General features: G+C 34.6%; 1 protein-coding gene across 4 annotated transcripts in view; it reads right to left on the reverse strand.

The window, feature by feature from the left end:
* The window catches only part of BAZ1A (bromodomain adjacent to zinc finger domain 1A), a 93,139-nt gene that overhangs the window by 25,985 nt on the left and 46,657 nt on the right, over window positions 1–20,497 (reverse strand). For 2 of the 4 annotated variants that reach the window (XM_057542000.1, XM_057542001.1), the window contains exons 7-17: window positions 19,358–19,492; window positions 18,452–18,551; window positions 17,498–17,664; window positions 15,471–15,566; window positions 14,635–14,773; window positions 13,172–13,318; window positions 7,705–7,800; window positions 7,365–7,589; window positions 5,410–5,575; window positions 5,064–5,177; window positions 1,946–2,070 (exon numbers count right to left, since the gene is read on the reverse strand). In XM_057542000.1, coding sequence (XP_057397983.1) covers window positions 1,946–2,070; window positions 5,064–5,177; window positions 5,410–5,575; window positions 7,365–7,589; window positions 7,705–7,800; window positions 13,172–13,318; window positions 14,635–14,773; window positions 15,471–15,566; window positions 17,498–17,664; window positions 18,452–18,551; window positions 19,358–19,492 — 1,510 coding nt within the window. The remainder of the gene's footprint in view (window positions 1–1,945; window positions 2,071–5,063; window positions 5,178–5,409; window positions 5,576–7,364; window positions 7,590–7,704; window positions 7,801–13,171; window positions 13,319–14,634; window positions 14,774–15,470; window positions 15,567–17,497; window positions 17,665–18,451; window positions 18,552–19,357; window positions 19,493–20,497) is intronic. The other 2 variants (XM_057542002.1, XM_007180703.2) reach the window with 2 other exon arrangements.

The following is a 20,497-nucleotide window of genomic DNA, read 5'->3' on the forward strand; positions in this document are numbered from 1 at the left end:
TTAGGCTGTGTGGGTCATATGGTTTTTGTCACAGCTACTCAACTCTGCCACTGTAGCATGAAAGCAGCTATAGACAATATGCAAATGAATGAGCATGGCTATATTCAATAAAACTTTATTTATGGTCACTGAGTCTGAATTTCATGTAATTTTCACGTCACAAAATATCATTCTTCATAAAATTTTTTCAACTATTTAAAACTGTAAAAACTCTTTTTAGCTCATGGGTAATATTAAAACAGGGGGCAGGGCAGATTTGGCCAATGGGCTATAGTTTACTAACCTTTGCTTTAAGGTAACAGAACCCTTAATTATTAGGCACCTAGCAATCCAAAGGAAGGACAACATTTCCCAGACCCTCTTTCCCTAGTAAACATGGCTACATTAGAAACTACTGGTCAAAGAGGTGGGAGCAGAAGCATTATATGTAACCTCTGGGTTACGCCTCTTTTTCTTCTTTCCCTCTTCCAACTAGATAGAATGGAGACAAGGTGATAAATCATTTTGGAACATGAGGATGGCAGCAAAACCCTAAGGATGACAGTACCAACAAGACAGAAGGAGCCTGGATTCCTGGTGACCTGCCTGGACTTTTATGCTGTGTTGAAGAATTAGACTTCTCTCTTGTTTCAGTCATTGTCATATTGCTTAAATGGTTGGGGAGTGTTTCTTCTTTCTATTTCTTTTGCCTGAGTTTGTGTAAGATTGGAATTATCTGCTTCTTTAAAATTTGGCAGAATTCACCATAAAGTTGCCTAGGACTGATGTTTTCCTTATAGGAAGGCTTTTAATACGAATTCAAGATGTTTAATGGTTTAGGACAATTCACATTTAAAATTTTTTCTTCAATCCATTTTTATAATTTGCACTTTTCTAGGATTTTGCTCCTTTTTGGCCTCTATTTTCAAATTTACTGCTATAAAATTGTTATGTTATCCCCTTATCATTAAATTTCTGCTCCATCTGTAGTTATGTTGCTTGCATTTTTAGTCCTAATTTTTTATTGTGACCACCCCCCCCCCCCCAAATCAATTTCAACAAAGGTTTATCCAGTTTGTGTCTTTTTCAAAGAACCAACTTTTGGCTTTGTTGTTCTTCTCTATTGCAGTTTTATCTTCTATTAATTTCTACTCATATCTACTGTTTCCTTATATTTGGGGAGATTATTCCAGTTTCTACCTCTAACTTCTTAAATGAATGCCTAGCTCAATTTGCCTTTCTTCTTTCCTAATTTGCATTAAAGCTATATAAACTTTCCTTTAAATAGAGGGACTGTATCCAACAAGTGTTAATATGCAGTATTAATTGGTTTTAAATATTTTCTAATTTCCATTAGGGTTTCTCCTTTGACCCATTACTTGGAAGTTTGTTTTAAACTCTAATAATATGAGGTTTATTTGCTTTGGATTTCTAAGTCAACTGCACTGTAATCAGACAGTACAGTCTCCATGATACAAGAGATTTTCTGTCTACTTACAATAACCATTTAGAAAATAAAGCAAAAAAAGAAAAGATACCATCCAAATTAGAGGCACAGAATAAACTTAAGGATCTCCTTAATAGTTATCAAATGAAGACGGTTAGAGATCCTCAGAAGTAATTTGTACCAAGCTTTCAAAAAAATATATTTCCTTTGATCCAGCAATTTATGAAATTATTTTACGGCAGCAGAGATATCCATTCCCAGCAATATGACACCAATTACAAGCATTACTGATCTCTTGTACCTCTAGCAACTAAGAGGCATTCAATGCATGTAGAATGAGTATGTTATAGAATAAAAATTTCTATTTGGTCAATATAAAGTAGTAAATATGAAAACTCAACAAACACACCTTGGAATCTCAAATGGAAGCAATCTAATATATATTTCAGAATAGTGAATTAATAAAATGCCTTATCAATTAAAAACAAGCAAGAATGCCCTAAAGAAATTCTGTATTACCCCTTCTGCTTCTTTTATGTGCTCCTGGGTCATCTTCATCCTCAGTAACTGTGTCTTGATCTTGTTCCTTTTGCTCTATTTCTTTGCTCTCAGTGCTAGTATCAAAATCTTCCCTTTCTTCTTCCCTTAAGGATGAAAACAAAAATTATATTCATTAATGAATATATATAATTCCATTCATGAAATATTTATTGCCTGCGTATGAAGTGCCAGGCATTATGCTTAGGAAGTAGTGAACGAGATAACACAGAGTTTACAGTCTTGCAGAGAAAACAGATAATTACATAAATCATTGTAAAATTAAAATATGTAATAAATACTAAAAAAGTAGAAGTTCAAAATGCTATGAAAGCATTTCCAGGAGAACCAAATCTAGTCTCAGGGATCAAGAGAGGCTTGCTTAAAGAAGTGACATATAAACTGCGAGACTATGGAGACTGGGGAGGGGTAAGGCAGCAGGTAAGAAGAAATCTTCATTTCTAGCAGAGGGGACAACATGCTAAGGCACTGAGCTCAAAGGAAAAGGAAGGAGCTTATAATTTTGAGAAGGTGTAAACAAAAAAGAAGTAATTCAAGACATGAATGAGAAAAAGCAGGGCTAGGTCATACTGGGCCTTGTAAGGCATCATTCAAAAAGCAATGGGAAAAAAAAAAGCAATGGGAAAAACGTGGACGAGTTTAGAAAAGGGAAATGACATGATTAGAAGGCACTTTTGCTGCTATGTGGAAAATCATCTGAGAGAGAAAGTAGATGAGGGGAGACCAGTAAAGAGGTCACTGTAATAGTCCAGGTAGCTGGCTGGGAGGTGATGGTGGCTCAGAGTATAAAGGAGATAAACAGTGGAGGAGGAAAGCAGACAAACTTCAGATATAATAAGTAGGAAGAATGAACACAATATGGATGTTTTATCTAATCCACTATATTGTCCAAATCAAAACTAAAGTTGTATGAAACCTGAGTTAATTCTACCATTTATGTTCTACATTCAAAGACAGTTTTGTAAACTCAAATGTATTTGTAACTCTCAGGAACCAGAGAGATAATGTAAATAAGTGAGGCTAGATGAGTACAAAAAATATGAAGTGGTGGGATCTGTAACATGCCTAGTTTCCCTTTTTAATAATTTGAGATATCACAAGGAAAAAAAATTTGTAACTATGTGAGGTGATGAATATTAATGAAACTATGGTAATCATTTCACAATATATGCATTTATCAAATCATTGTTTTGTACACCTTAAATGAATACAATATTTTATGTCAATTACATCTCAATATAATTGGAAAAAGTTTACAAAACGTAAAAAAAATTGAGAGATAATTCACATACCGTAAAAATCACCATTTTAAAGTGTACAATTCAGTGGTTTTTAGTAATATTAACAAGGTTATACAATCATTGCCTCTATCTAATTCCAGAACATTTTCACCATCCCCAAAGAAAAACCACATAGCCATTTTCATTTCCTCTTCCCCCAATGCCCCTGGTAACCACTCATCTACTTTCTGCTATGGATTTGCCTATTCTGGACTTTTCCTATAAATGGAATCATATAATACATGGCCTTTTGTGACTGACTAGCTTCTTTCACTTAGCATAATATGTTCATCCATGTTGTAGCATGTATCAGAATTCCATTCCTTTTATTGCTGAATAACATTCTGCTATATGGATATACCACAGAAGGAATATATCATTTTGTTTATCTATTCATCAACTGATAGACATTTGGGTTGTTACCATTTTTTGGCTATTAAGAATAACGCTGCTATGAACTTTCGTGTATACATTTTTAAGTGAATGTATGTTCTTAATTCTCTTGGGTATATACCTAGGAGTGGAACTGCTGGTCACATGGTAACATATGGTTTAAATTGTTTGATGAACTGCCAAACTTATCCAAAGCAGCCACACCATTTTACACATCCCTGTGAGCAATGTATGAGAGTTCTAGTTCTTTCATATTCTCACGGACATATGTTACTGTCCCTCAGTTGAATTATAGCCATCCTAGTAAGCGTGAAGTAGTATCTCATTGCAGTTTTGATATAAGTTTCCCTAATGACTAATGATGTTGAGCATCTTTTTATGAGCTTCATGTATATCTTCTTTGGAGAAATGTCCATTAAAATCCTTTGCCCATTTTTTAAATTGGGCTGTCTTTTTACTGTCGAGTTGTATGAGTTCTTTATATATTCTGGACGTCAGACCATCATCACATATATGATTTGCAAAAATTTTGTCCCATTCTCTGGGTTGCTTTTTTTTTACTTTCTTGATAGTGTTCTTTGAAGCACAAAAGTTTTCAAATTTGGTGAAGTCTATCTATTTTTTCTTTGGTTGCTTGTACTTTAGGTGTCATATCTATTAACTTTCTTAAGGTATCCAAATAAATTCCTTAAAGTATTACTGATGGCCATATAAAATACAACTGATGCAAGTTTGTGACCTATGATCTTAAGACGTAATAGGTATTTTTACATCAAAGTATAATCAAAAGTCAATACCCTAAATTTGGAATACTGAGATTTTTAGAACTTCCTTGGCAGATTTTATTTAAAAATGATTATTTCTGCTAAATTTGAATATGATTTGCCATCTATAGTATGGGAAAAATTCTGGCTTGTCTTCACAGCCAATCTTCATCCCTAATATGCTGAAATGCAATGAAATACTTAGGCAGTCACTAAATTATTTAAGATGCTGACATCCTCTCCCTACACCTTCTACCAGAAGCTCCAATCTCATCTCTATTCCTCAAAAGGCTTGAAGGAGCTCTGTAAACACAGTGTACAACTGTGATGATGATGGTGGAGAGGAGAGATCCTACTAGTAATGCTAGAAACTGGTTAACAATAGCCTATTGAAAGTTTTCTGGGAAATTATAATTTATAACATTAATTCTATGAGAAAATGAGTTCTAGATTCCCTAGAAGTGCTTTTTTTTTTCTTTTTAAACATAACACATGTATATCCGAGGACTGTCTGTATGTAAATTTCATAGGCTTGCTGACACTATCATATGTTTTCTAAAACTTTTGAAAGCATTTTAGAGTTTAAGGTGCTGATTTTTATTCTTTATGTGATCCAGATAAGCAGTGTAATTCAAACCATACCCAACAGATATATCTGCAACTGAATTTCTTTGCTCATCTTCCTTTAGTTTTTCTTGTTTCTCCTTCATTTTTTGTTCTTGCTCCTTAAGTTTTTCTTCTTTCCTTTTACGAATCCTGAAAGTTAAAATAAAATATTATAGTCTATCTGATACTTTTAACTTTTAGTATCTTGCCTTTAATCATAAAATTATAGAAAATGCTCCAAATGTTATCACAAAACCATAAAGTAGTTAATCTATTCATAACCTCTCAGTGTGAGCCAATGCCACACTGCAGCCCAACATGGTTTCAGATGTAAAGAAATAAACAGCTTTCATTAGCACAACTGACTATAATTATTTCTTACCTAGCAGCTGCTTCTTCCCTCTCTTTTCGATGTTGTTCTGCTTTTAACTCCCGAAACTCCTGCTTTGCCTGCCGTAATATGTCAACATAATCTTCAATGAAATCCCTAGTAGAAACTAGGGTCAGTAGTTTCCCACAGAGAGCATGAAGTATCTTCATTTTTTCTCCTGTCAAAAATTGGTAAATAACTTCTGGATTATCAATGACAAGAAAAATTTTAATTTGTAGCTCAATGTGAAAATGTTTAATAAAGACCAGGGAAAAGTTTCTTAAGATCAAACATGCCAATGGCATGTATGGAAAAAAAGCAACTTTGAATCCAATTAACAGTTATGTGATAGACAAGGCATTTCAAATACTAATGACTACCTTATATACTAATTAAACAGACATGAAAAATTTTCTAATTGCAAAGAATTAATTTTCAAGTTTTAATTTTCAGGCTCATGTATGAAGTTCAAATCAAAACTAAGTTATAACCACATGAATTAAAAACAAAAAAAGGCAATATGCAAATTGCTACTCTGAAAAGACTGCATAAAAACACTACTATAAATTATAAAAATTATATGTTAGATCAACTATATCTCAATAAAAAAATTTTTTTTAACTATATGAATCTTAGGAATTAGGTACCCTTATTATATGTTCTATTAAGCATATTAAATTCAATTCTATATATTTGTACATTATAATTTTTTATTTAGAAAAAGGGAAAAATAACTTCATCTTATTTTTACATATTGTGCCTCATATGTAAAATTGAGGCACACGGGGCTTCCCAGGTGGCGCAGTGGTTGAGAGTCTGCCTGCTAATGCAGGGGACACGGGTTCGAGCCCTGGCCTGGGAAGATCCCACATGCCGCAGAGCGGCTGGGCCCGTGAGCCACAACTGCTGAGCCTGCGCATCTGGAGCCTGTGCTCCGCAACGAGAGAGGCCGCGATGGTGAGAGGCCCGCGCATCGCGATGAAGAGTGGCCCCCGCTTGCCACAACTGGAGAAAGCCCTCGCACAGAAACGAAGACCTAACACAGCCAAAATCAATCAATCAATCAAACATACGCATCTGATTCAAGATCCTCATTAAAAAAAAAAAAAAAAAAAAAAAATTGAGGCTCAAATGAATATTAGAATTTTGCAGCTACAGCTTAAATTTCTGATATACTAATAAGTAAAAGTGAAAGCTAGTTACTTCTCACTTATCCTTCTAAACTTAGTAGATGTAGTAAACTAACCACAATTTGTTTGGTTTTTTTTTTTTGGCCTCACCACGCAGCATGTGGGATCCTAGTCCCCAACCAGGGATTGAACCCACGCCCCCCGCAGTGGAAGCGTGGAGCCCTAACCACTGGACTGCCAGGGAAGTCCCCATAAATTTTTAAAGTAATAGAAAATCCAAATAGAAAAAGAAAAAAATCATAAATAATTAAAGCTAATATGAATAACAACAGTAGTTAATTTACATCACTGTATTCCAACAATTTTTTTTTAAAGACTGCTTTCTCTCTTTTTTTTTTTTTTAAATAAATTTATCTATTTATTTTTGGCTGTGTTGGGTCTTCGTTGCTGTGCGTAGGCTTTCTCTAGTTGCGGCGAGTGGAAGCTACTTTTCGTTGCGGTGCGTGGGCTTCTCGTTGGGGTGGCTTCTCTTGTTGTGGAGCATGGGCTCTAGGCGTGCAGGCTTCAGTAGCTGTGGCACGCGGGCTCAGTAGTTGTGGCGCACAGGCTTAGTTGCTCCGCAGCATGTGGGATCTTCCCGGATCAGGGCTCGAACCCGGTCCCCTGCATTGGCAGGTGGATTCTTAACCACTGTGTCACCAGGCAAATCCCTCTCCTTCTCTTTTAAAACTGAATATCACCTAAAATTTTCTCATCAGCTACCAAGTTTTCTGGGCGTAAGAGGATAAGAGGGTAGGAAGTAGGCAGATTATACAAATTCTAACTTGCAAAGTTTACCTGGTGTCAAATCATACACTGAAGTGCTTGACAGTTTCTTCACTAGACTGGGGTTGCTCAAACGAAGCTCCATACAGGCATCATCTGTAGCATCAAATCCTCCTCGTTTTTGATACCTGTACTTTGCATTTGCTGATGTTACATCAGCACCTGAAGCTAAGATGTGTAGTCTGAGGATTTCAGAAAGTGTGCAGCTATCAAGATCCAAGCTTTTCAAACTGCAGCCTATAGTTGTTAAAAATGATATAGTCATTTAGAATATAAACAATAAGTCCTCAGCAATGTAAAATATACCTTTATAAAAATAAAAAGGCAAACAAAAAATAAAACCTACACATACCCTGGTGCAACTGCGGCCATGCAGCTGCCAAAGTTGCAACTGCAGACAGTGCAGATTTTGTGGGGTCTGCATCTTCATCCAAAGCCTCCGTTAAATCTTTAAGGAAATAAATACTTCATTCTAGTGCAAATCAAAGCTTGAATATTTGGGAAAAATACCCTTTTAAAATGATGAAAGAAACAGCAAACAGCTTAACATTCAGGAACCTCAAAAGAACCAACACTAGGTACAACAAGCATCCTTCACATTCTGCCTAGTATCCAACTAAAACTATAAATCCTAAGACATGCACTACACACTAATTTTTCCCTTACTTAACAGAGAGAAGACAATTTCCAAGTTACCAACAAGATGCACATACACATTCCAAAAAAAAAAAAAAGGTAAAATACACTTTAGAATGAAAAACAAATCTCCTTGCTCAACATAACTTTAGAAAAGTCTACTTTGAAAATCAGAATCTGTATGAAGATACCCAAATCTTTTATAAATATTTTAAGGTTGAATCATAACAAAGTATAAGTTGTAATCATCACAAAACCAGCACAGAAAAAGAGCTAAAAGAACTTAAAGACAGTACTGCTGTCACTTAACCAGAGATTTATCCTCTTCATTTAAATTGCTTGTTTTTATTTTGAAAACTTGCCGATCCATGAAACAATAGGAAGATATCCCTGTATTTTCTAAGTAAATTCCTTTAGCTTTGAAAACAGTGCTTAGCCTACAAATAGGACTAAAGAGCAAGCCTACTGGCACAAATGTATTTAAACCATTAGGATATATAATTATTCCTTACATAGATAATAAAATTAAAATGTCACCTATGAAAAAACTTTAAGCTGATAAAAAGCCCTTCTGTTATACCAAAGTACAGCAGACACAGCTTCAGACTAAGAGTCAGATAATGTATATTCTAGTCTTAACTCTGCCAATCCCTAGTTCCTAGTTACGTAGGCTTTAGACCAGTCACTTAATTGGCTTCATTTTTCTTACAGGGGTAAGTCTAGATCAGCAGTTTCCAAATTCTTCAAGTATTTCTTGGAAGTACAATATAAAAGAGATAAAAGATGTCCTTGTTAAAGTAGGGAATAGAGATGACAATCCTGCCCATTCATTTTTCCAACTCTGCTGCAGTAGCACAGAGGAATCCCCATACAATTTGTAGAGCTCCATGGATTAGAGCTGGAAAATCACTGGGCTAACCTGGTTCTGTGGTTCCTTAACTTTCCACTATATGATTCCCTCCCCAAAGTTCACAAGCTGAAAAAATGAACCTTAGAGAACAGAAGTGCTGTCCTTTACTAAAGGAAAAAGGCGGCTCTGGGATTATGTCTGATTACAGTCACTGACAATTTCATGGCATTTAAAGCATAAACACTACCACACAGGAGAAGTTATCTGACTAAACGTTACATATATGCATAAGTTATTCCTACCAGGCCATGAATCTAGTCAAAATGACAGACATTATATTCTTCCTCAATAGGGAAATACTAGACCTAAAACTTTTTCAATTTTCATTTTACATATAAAGCCAAACAAACTTAAAATTAATACAGGCAGTCTAAAATTAACAACAGTCCTAGTTACAGAGCTGTATAAGTGTACTGGTTCTCTTCCTTTGCAGCAATTCAACCTATTTTATCTATAGTAAGTTATAATTTTCCTAGGACAAAGGCCTTAGGAAATGGACAACCAACAAAATGACAGCTTACTTTTAGTTGTGTTTAACATGTTAAAATATGTATTCTTTAACTCAGTTATCTACCAAATTGCACTCTCAAGAAACTGTAAATATCATTCTAGGATTTGCCGAGACAGTCACTCAGGTACATCATACCAAGAGAATATAGCTGAACTGTCTATGGCTTGACTATGTGAAACAGATACATTTATCACCATCATAATCTAGAATTAGGTGCACACAATTTCAACACTAAACAATAACATCTCAGCAAATACACAAAACTATTCTATATAAGGAGAATGCTCTTTTTCCTGTACTTTGAAAGGCACTAAGTTCATGATGTAAGACTAACGAGAGGAATTGATATTTTTAATAGAAGAGTTAAAAAATTGCTGGTCAAAATTTCCAAGATTTGATATAAAAACAGGGAGACCAAAGACCAAAGAAATCAGATGTTCTGCAAAGTAAAGGAGCTGTTACAGTGGAGGATTACTGGACTGAATGTCAATGTTATGACATAGTATAAGTGTGTTTCATGTTTGGTAATTGCAATCATTGTTGCTTTTGTTGTGGTCATCCATGTACAATGCTTGGTGTCAGTCTATCTATCTCTTGTAAAAATAAAATACAGTGTGTGTGTGTGGAAAAAAAAAAAAAAAAAAAAAAAAAAGAAGAACTAGGAAGCTATATGCACAGTATAGGAGCCAGAGAAATCTGCACTGGAAACTCTGAAGGTAAAAATAAATAAATAAATAAAACTGACACATGCAATTTAAAAAAAAAAAAAAAAAGATGGAAGGGGCCACATAGCAAGGACCTTGGTGGACTCTCAGAGCTGAGAGCAACTCCCAGCCAACAGCTAGCAAGACAATGGGCACCTCAATCCTACAACCTCAAGAAAATGAATTCTGCCAAAAGCCTGCATAAGACTGGCAGGAACTCCTGAGCTGCAGATGAGAACACAGCTATCTGATACCTTGATTTCAGCCTTGTGAGATTTCTGATCCAGAGAACCAGCTACCCTGTGCCGGGACTTCTGACCTACAGATCTGTGAGATACTAAGTGTCTGTTGTTTGAAGCTGTTGTTATACTGCAACAGAAAACTAATATACACACTGAATAGTTTTTATCTACAGATTCAGTTTCTTGAGAAGCTCTCTTTCCAGTTTGGCAGTGAAAGTCCCTGCAGATGAAGTCTTCCACTGCTAAGTATAAACTGAAAAAAAAATACAGAACAACTACCTGGGCATTCTGAAGAGTAATAATAATCAGGCAGATGATGGAGGGGAGTAAAAAACTTGGAGAAGCAACTGGCATAGGATGAGTTTCTCCTGAGCAATACAAGGACCTTGGAAGATACTGACTCTGATTAGCCCTTTCTGTCTTACATATTAGTGTACAGGATTTTAGTTCTGAGCAAGCACTGCAGCCTGTCAAAGGACGTGAATATTATGCTGCCATATAGCCATCTACACACTCATCCTACTATCGTCCCGAGGACTGTGTGGCTGAAACAATATCTTCCATCTCATATGGGTTTTTTTTAAAATAAAATTTACCATTTTAATCATTAAAAAAAAAAAAAAAAAAAGAAATCAGATGTTCTGGAAGACAGATAATTACTTCTTTGCCATATAATAAGGTAATATAACAGTCATTATGAAGCTCTAGGCCAGAGTGCCTGAGTTTTTATCCTGTCACTTTCTTATTAGCCAAATGTCTTTGGGCAAGTTAATTAGACTCCTTAAGACTAAGTTTCTTTGTGTGTAAAAGGCAGAAAATAATTACATCTTCCTCACAAGGGTGGTATGAGGATTAAATGAAACAACGCATATATAGTGTCTTACTAGCTTTGTGGTCACTTACTATCTTTGTGATCTTCAGCAAATAACCTCCCTGAACCTCAGTTTTTTCATCACTAAGATAAATTCATGCTTTTATCTTCTGCCCAATTTCCCGATTTCTAAAAATAGCAAGAAACACCTTACATAGTAAGACCAGCTAAAGAGGAAGTAAAAGAATATTCAATCCCATTTGATTATTCAGTGGCTTTCAGGAAGACTATGGAAGAGCTTTTTTGTTACTGAGATGGGAGAACATATGAAAAATATCCGGGGGAACAGCCTAGGGCCCTTAATGAAACTGAAATAACCATTTAAAATGTGGCCAATAATAATACACAAGTGAGAGAAGGGTGAAATTCCTTGAGTATTTTTTTCTCCCTCCCTAACATTTAAATAGTTTCAAAAAGAGCATTAAAACCTTTATTTAATGGTCAATACATATTCAGAGGTAGACTTTATATTTATAGACAGTTCTGTATAGGAGTAGAGCTATAAAAATTGCAGATCAAACAAATCATGAATAGAAAATATAATGGCAATACAAACGTCAACATTACATATATTTTTCCTTTACATTAGCTGATTTTCCAATACAATTTCCTTTTGACTCCACTGTTTGTCATCAGGATTTCCAACACTACAAAATTCACCTGCTTCAAATCCTGAATTAAAAAAAGCTTTTTGTCTTGTATTAAGGTCAGAATTTGGTCAATAACCCTGTGATGTTATTGGTCATTAAGAAAACCTAAAGGCTAAAAGAACGAATATATGTTACATTGTCTCTCTTAGATAATCCATCTTTAGTGCTCATACTTGTCACTAGAAAATCTTTAGGTGTTTTATAAATGGATTTACCCTTTTGTCTTCCCTTTAGTAGAGTTTCATTTAATTGACTAAATCATCTGAGATGACAATGAGGACCACATTGCTAAAATGGCCTTGATAAGGGACCTATGGTGATTAGCACTCAAGCTAGAGAATATATTTTGCTTGAACTCAGCCTGTAAAATCAAAAGGCAGCTGACACTGGCTACATACTCATAATTATCCTATTGCTTCATCGACCAGGCGCAAAGGAAATTAGCTCAAATTATCTATGGCCAACCATGCTATCTGAATGGAGGAATGTCTCATTTTTTTTCTACCAAGATTCTGCTATCAAGATGTCTCCAAATAGTTATCTTATTGTAAATTTTTATGGAATACACTAAAGTATTGTTTAATAGTCCCATCTCATAATGTGGCAAAATTCACAGAGAGTATTATTCAGGAAGTCAAATCAACCTTTTAATATAAATGCTTAACAATTCCCCTGATTGAGGTAAATCCTAAATAAAACAGTGAACATACTCTACTCTGTATTAAAAATAAAAAAGGGTTTCCCCAAGAATTATTCCTACATTAATAGGTACCACACGCTGACTCTAGATACTTAACTGTATAGAATTTAAAGAGCAAAATTTCTAGTTCAAACCAATTACTGAAATTTAAAAATTAAATTTTACTTAACTCTGGTCTAAAAATTGTCAGATAGGAAATGAAATCAGTGGTAATATTTTCAATTTAAAGTATTAATAACAACAATTGAAGTAACTCCTTAGGTGGGGAAAAAAAATCATGCTATTTAGTAGAATTTCTTGGAATTAGATACTAGTCAATGAAATCTGTAATGCTCCTAAATAGCAGGAGAAATCTAAAGGAGTAAAAAGCAAGACAGATTGGTGGGGTGGGGGCTGCAGCATTTTTAAGGCCATCAGAAACAGGATACATTAAAACAAAGTTGTTCTAAGACAACTGATGATGTGTTGCTAGTATATGACTCAAAAATCAAGTAATTTTATAACTGTAAAAGCCAAGTAAAGTTAAAAATTAACTAATCAAAAATTAGTTTCACTACAAAGCTACTATCAGCAAGCAATAACACTGAATTCTGACCTTTGGTGTCAGCATCAGTTATTTGCTCTTTGGCTACTTCCTCTTCTTCTTCAGCTATCGCCTGGAAGATGGCAGTCAGGAAGAAAAAAAGCAATTCACATAGTGGGCCTTCACTGTCATTTCCTACAAGAGCTTCCTCTAACACTTCTGCGAATAAAATGTTTAAAATGAATTTAAAGTTCTGGTCATGTACTGAAAAAACAACTCCATTGGAATAATAAACATTTTAATCAACAATAGCCTGTGTAACTATTTTCTTAACTGCCCATTTATCAAAGTAGAGCCAAGTATTATTCAAGCCAAAATCAAAAATAATTTATAATGATTACAATAAAATACAATAAAATCAAAGGCCAAAATCACTGCATTCAAAGAAAGCCAAATTAGTCTCAGTAGATTGATACAGTATTTCATCTAAGTTTAAATTTGAGACGCAAATTAAGGCATATATTAAAAATTATAATTTTACTCTAATTTGAATAACAATGCCAAAGATTTATTATTGTTGTCCCACTGTTCTGAAGAGCTATGTGGGACATTACTGTTTACCAAATAGTGCACATAAGAGGTAATCATCAGCATTAGGTGTAATCCTAAAATTGTGTTCAAGTCATAAATGTTTCTCATCTAATTCATCTAACCTAAACTTCTTACCTAAACCAGCGTTGTTTAGACCTTCTTGATCTGTAAGGCACAATGATTCATGCTTCACCTAGCTCATAAAGAAAAACTGAGGGAATGTGAAAGCCCTCCTGAAGAATTTACTCTTATTAAAATAAGAGTGGCATTATAATTCTGTCTTTGAGAATCTTTATTTGGATCTTAAGAAAATTATTTTGCTATTGGTCAGCTAAAAATCTAAAATGGGATCCAAAGCCCTTCTCATACTAATTTAGCTCTTATAAATGATGTAAGTAAAAAGTAATAGTATGTAAGTGCAGAGGCAAAACAGAATCATAAATTAAAGTTAGGCAATAACTTGTCTCCAAATACGGCTGTCAATTTCTCCCCTCCCTGCACTTACATACCATGCCACCCTCAAGAAGTAGAGTCTATTCCTTTGCCTCCTTGAATCCCAGCAGGCCTAACTAATGGAATATGGCAGAAGTAAGGTTTGCTAGTTCCAGGCCTGGCCTTTAAGAAAACTGGCAGTTTCTGCTTCCAGCCTCTTGGAGCACTCAGCGGCCACATAAGAAGTGCAGGCTACTCTGATGGAGTGGGACACCATGTGGAGGAGCATCGAGGCATCAGGCACGTGTGTGAAGAAGCCATCTTGAACATCTAGCCAGGTGAGCCTTCAGATGACTCCAGTCCCAGCCACTGTCTGACTGTAATCACATGAAGGGCCCCAAGAAAGGACTGGACAGCTGGGTCCAGTGACTCCACAGAACTTTGAGAGAGAATAACTTGTTCCTTTAAGCCACTAACTTTAGCGTGAACTACAACACAGCAATAGCACTTGCCTAGGGTAACTCCCTCAGGAAACTCATCTTGAAGATCAAAAAGCTCCCCAAATGCATTAAGGAACTCCAAAACCATCAGAGCATCACCAAAGATTTCAGGAGGTAGTCTAGTTTTCACTGGAGTTGGTTCTGGAAGTTCCTGCAAGATTAAACAATTTATATAACTATTTGAACCAAGTACAGGAAATTGTAAAAGACAGATATGATATACTCTTTACCTAAAAGAATAATTTCACGTAAAGAATTATTTCATGTGGTTCTCAACACTGGATGTTTATCATAATCCCCTTTGGAACTTTAAAAATTATAGATGCTGTGGCTTTATTCCAACTTTACTAAATCACAGTCTCTAGGGACTTTTTCCTTCATCAAACTAAGAACATAACTTTAGGCTGAACTATACTTCTGACTACCTTTCCTAGTTAAGAAGGACTCCTAACCTAGATTCTGAGGTCAAGGCATTAGCCATGTCAATATGATCTTCAATGCAGTATTTTCCTTAGGATATGGAACAGAATTAATCCATCATCTACTGACTTAGAAATGGTTCCTTATAAACTGAGATGAACGAGTTTGGTTTGGATACTTTGGTTATTTCTGGAGATGAGCAGAATCTTTGTCTAGCAATCAAACTACATGTATGCCTGGCCCCAGTGGTTACTGGACTACCAAGGATAGCACAGATGACCAACTATTTCCACAGACTAAGAATCATTATCAAAGCTTGTTATAAAATACTAACAATGTTACTTTAGAACTCTAAATATAAGCATTTGCTTAACTGGCTACTTCCTTTGTTACACAGGTGTGTGAAACATCACAGAACAAGCTCATACCTTAAGATCCTCACATTCCATATCTTCTCTAGGTTTACTCCACTGTTTTAAGTATTCCATATACTTTTTCTTTTCTTCACGCAATTTCTCTCTTTCCTAAAACAAAAGGTTAATAAAAATTCTTATAAGAAATTTATAAGGCAGCATCAGCATCACCTCAGAACTAGTAAGAAATACAATTACTTGAGCCCTACCTAGACTTATTGAACCATGAACTCCGGGGTTGGGACCCAGCAATTGATGTTTTAATAAGCACTTCTGGTGATTCTGATGCACATTAAAGTGTTAAAACCACTGATGAAAACAATGCCTGCCTGACAGAACTGCTACAAAGACGAAAAATGTTCAACACATAGCAGCTCCTGGATAAATATTAATTCAATCCAACCCTGTCTATAGCAGCTCTCCCTCTACTTTAAATCAATTAGATCTTAACTAAAGAGGTAAGAAGTTATTAGAGTACCTAAAATAAAACCTCCCCTTATATTTGTAATACATTTGTTTTCAAGATTCATTTAAACCTGACTAACTGCCTAGAGACACACAGAGGGGACAGTATACAATTGGTGAACTTTTCGCTCACTTGGTCTTTTGAAACCCTTACTTCTTGTTTCTGGTATTTGAAACTGCAAGATAAATACTGACCCTAAAAAGTCTCTAATAAAGCAAAATGTAAACAAAATATTTTATTATAATTATTTCCAATAAATATATGTTAATGTATGTAATAAAATATATGTTTAATATATGTTAATATTCTTTCTTTGAAATTTAGTAACACTGGAAGTAAACAGATATACACTTATCAAATTTAACATGAAACAACTAGATAGTTACAGAATTTATTAACTGTGCTTCGAGCGGTCTGCTGAAATAAACTCCCCCTCCCCCCAAATAATTCTTGCAGGATGTAATGAGATGGGTATTTTCATTCACTGTTGCTAAGTGAATATACATAAGTACACCTGGCAAACAAATATCTATGTCCACGATGTATAGAAAGTTTTAAAAATGTTCTTACCCTTGACCTATTATTTCAGTTCTACAAATTTATCCAGACACAATCCAAAAAGAGGAAAGACTTTTGTTCATAAATTTGAACAAAGTATCATTATTTATGAGCAAAAATTTTTAAATGTTTACCTATATCTATTTGATTAACAATTATATGCAGTCACTAAAAATTCCACCTCACTTATTTAGTTTATTTAATACCATGATGGAATGTTTATAATGTTAAACAAAAAAAATATATACAAAATTATAAATACTGGATCTTATTCTTTAAGGCCCAGAATAAAGACTAGAAATAAATTAATCAAAGCATTAATGCTATCTCTAAATGTTACCATTTAGATTACAAGTGGTTTTTTTTTTCTTGTTTTCTACTTTTTTCTGGAGTAAACATGTATCAGACACTCCCTACTCCCACCCAAGGGGCTATAAGAAATAATTCAAGAAACACATGCAATTTAAATGAGCACAATGTGTAACACCTAGGCTACTTGTGAATATCCCAGGAAACCAATGACAATGACTGACTTTAGAAGAAACCAACTATAGAATTCTCTAAGGAATATCTACCGCTAAAGGTTATAATCAAAGATTTGCTGAAATACCTGTTATCACAGATACCTTATTCTTTAAGGAGAATAAGAACACTGCACTAATTCTTATTAATCATGCATTTTATTGTACTTTTCTAACGATGTATTTTACTTTTGAAAGTTTTACATATATTGTCTTCCCTAAATATGGAAGTCTAAATAATGAAGAAAATCAACTTTAGAATTGTACTTTGGAAGAGGCTTTGAGGTGTAAAGGCATGCATATATGTTGAACCTTAAATCATTCATTAAATCTTCCAAAGCAAAAGGGAGATAAACCAGTACTGTTTATCAGTGCTCTATGCACAACTATAAATGTAAATGAAAGTGATAAAAGCATTTGAAAATTAACCATGAATTTAAATATATAAAGTACTATTAACTATCTGTGGAGGATGTAACTAATATACTTGAGTATACCTTTTCTCTTTCTATTTTAAGCCTCTCTTTTTCTTCTTTCTTCTTCAGTCTCTCTTCTTCAACAATTTTCTTCAATTCTTCCTTCTTTTTCTCTTTATCTTCCTTTTCTTTTTTCTTTGCCTCTAGGGCATCTGCTTTTTCTCTTTTTAATTTAGCCTTTTCAAAAGCTGTGGAGAAGGTCAAACTTAGAAAAGTACACAGACAGAAAATAACAATTTTTTTAATGTAACAAAAGAATCCCTGAAATATCTTAAGGTTAAATCAAGAGAGACTCCCAGGGGTTGTAAATTACTGGAGGGAGTCAGCAAGTGATTAAAATGGGAAGAGCAAGTTGGCTGTGTTTAAGACAAACTACTTCCGTGGGACAAACATATACCTGCCTTTGAAAGCCCTGCTATTCAAAGTGTGGTCCTAAGACCAGCAGCAAGGTATCACCTTGTTGCAAATGCAGAATCTCTTCTCCCACCCAGGCCTACTAATTTAGAATCTTCATTTTAGTAAGATTTCTAAGATTCCTGTGTACAGTCACATTTGGGAAGCAATGTTTTATAAGGCTGTAGGAATCAAACAAAAATGGACCAAAACAGTTTGAAAGCCCTAGAAACTTGCCAACTTGTGCTTAATCTAGCGTTAGGTCAGTTTAACAGGGGATATGTTATACCCTGAAATACTGTTTTAAGAAGATAAACAGAGGTCTCATTTAGTAAAGAAATTAATTATAATCTGAGGGAAAAAACTATGTTTAAGAAAAACCAAAACAGAAATATGCCATTTTAGAAACACCCCCTGCCTGGGCACAGAGAAATATTCTTTCCTATAACTAACAGTTTTTGGAGAGAAAAAAGGTGTTAAGAAGGCAGACAACAAATGAGTTGAAGGAATTGGAGAACTAACATTTATTAAGCCTGTTCTGTTTGCCAAGATCTTTGGTATATCCTTTACATTAAAACTCACCCAGTGACTTCATTTCTTCTTGTTTCAAAAGTTTGTCTCTTTCTTTAGTAGCTCTGTTCCTATAACCTGCAACAGTCTGTTTATTAGCAATGCTGTCCTCCTAAAAAAAAAAAACCAAAAACAAAAACCCAGAAAACTAAAGTTGTAGAACCACTAAAGTTGTAAACTAATCGTCTGCTTTGTTCTTACAGTAAAAATAAAAAACAAAAAATTCAATTATACTTTATACTAAGGTTTTATTCTAAAGTATAACTGAACATTTATTAACTCTAATCATAGTAACATACAGAATATGAGTTAATCCTATAGTTCTACAAATTAGTACAAAAACCTCCCAGGAAAAACAACCAGTAATATAATATATAAGAGGAGCCTTAAAAATATGCATTAGAAAAACAAACAAACAAAAATCTTCCAGGGTACTTTATAAACTAGATGGTGTAGACGTCAAATAAGAAAGAGACAGAGAAAAGACATGTCAGACATTTTTGCAGCCAATATTAAACATGTCAAAAGTTTATTTTTACTTTATTTCTTGGGAGATTAAGGTCTAGCCTGCTTAATTGTGATACCATTATCTCGTATCTTTTAAATGATCTTTACATTTCAATTCCATAACTTATTCCCTGTATTTCATTCTGCTTTACATTTTAGTGATTGCTTATAGGCTTGCTTCCACTTCAGTATAAAATCCCTGTGGCATGAGAATCATGTCTAATTCACACTTGAAACTTCTACAAGCCTCATTGCTAAGCAGTTATTAACATACAGTACCCACCTTTTTTGTGTGTGAAGGAATGTGTTCCTTCTTACAGGCTACAGAGGTGAAGGGAGCCAAATCCCACTCTTAATTTTGGTTAGTTTTATTAAGAACTACAATGTAGTTTTTATCTATTCTCTACTTACCTGACTAACAGATACTCCTTTGGGAGGTCTCCCTCTTCTTCTGTTAGCCAGACTGAAGATAAATGTGGGTGGATCATCAGGGAAAAAATAAGAAAAATCTTGTTCTGCTATTTTATATGTTGAAAGAGATGATGCCTTCATTAAAAAAAGACACAGGGTACAATAATAACACATTAGTAAACCATATACAGATAAGCGCTAACATGTCATATGATTACTGTTAAAGACCAGGTCAAAACCATTAGAATTTTATGTGTATTATGCAGTAACATATATTTTATTTCTTGATCCTTTTAAAAACTATATAATTAATCAGATTTACCATAAAGAAAACAACAATTCAAAGGATTGCTTCACCATAAAGTACTCAAGAATGCTTCAACAGTTTCCTGAATTCTAAAACTATCTCAAAATTACATTTATACAATAATCTTTCTTGTTTGCTTTTGACTAATTTTGTATGAGATTTTCTATGTAAATAAATAATCCATATATTTAATATTAAAAAATCCACTGTATTAAACCAATACATTCTTAGCCATTTCTAACTGCTGAACATTTAGATTCCCCCCCCCAGTTTGGAGTGATAACTTAGATACTTTATGTATCAAATTTTAAAGTTGGTCTGGATAAAAGCAGAAATATTGATCAATTCCTATAAAGTTTCAACTCAAAATTTAAGTTCGGAGAAGTCAACCTCATCTTTACCATGAGTGGTGTGGTTCTAGGATAATTTGCTAAAATCAAGAGTTTCTCTCCTTCTACTTCATATTCGGAACTTGTTCACCTTTCATCTATGTCCAACTCTAAACTTCTTTTTAAAAAATATTTATTTATTTAATTGGCTGCATCAGGTCTTAGGTGTGGCACGCGGGATCTTCGGTGCGGCATACGGGATCTTTAGTTGCGGTGCACAGGCTCCAGAGCGCGGGCTCTCTAGTTGTGGCGTGTGGGCTCTAGGGTGCGCAGGCTTAGTTGCCCCATGGCATGTGGGATCTTAGTTCCCCGACCAGGGATCGAACCCGCATCCCCTGCATTGGAAGGCGGATTCTTTTTTAAAATAAATAAATAAATTTATGTATTTATTTATTTATTTTTGGCTGCATTTGGTCTTCGTTGCTGCACGCGGGCTTTCTCTAG

This window comes from Balaenoptera acutorostrata, chromosome 3 (assembly GCF_949987535.1).
Source record: "Balaenoptera acutorostrata chromosome 3, mBalAcu1.1, whole genome shotgun sequence".
NCBI classification, from domain to species: Eukaryota; Metazoa; Chordata; class Mammalia; order Artiodactyla; family Balaenopteridae; genus Balaenoptera; species Balaenoptera acutorostrata.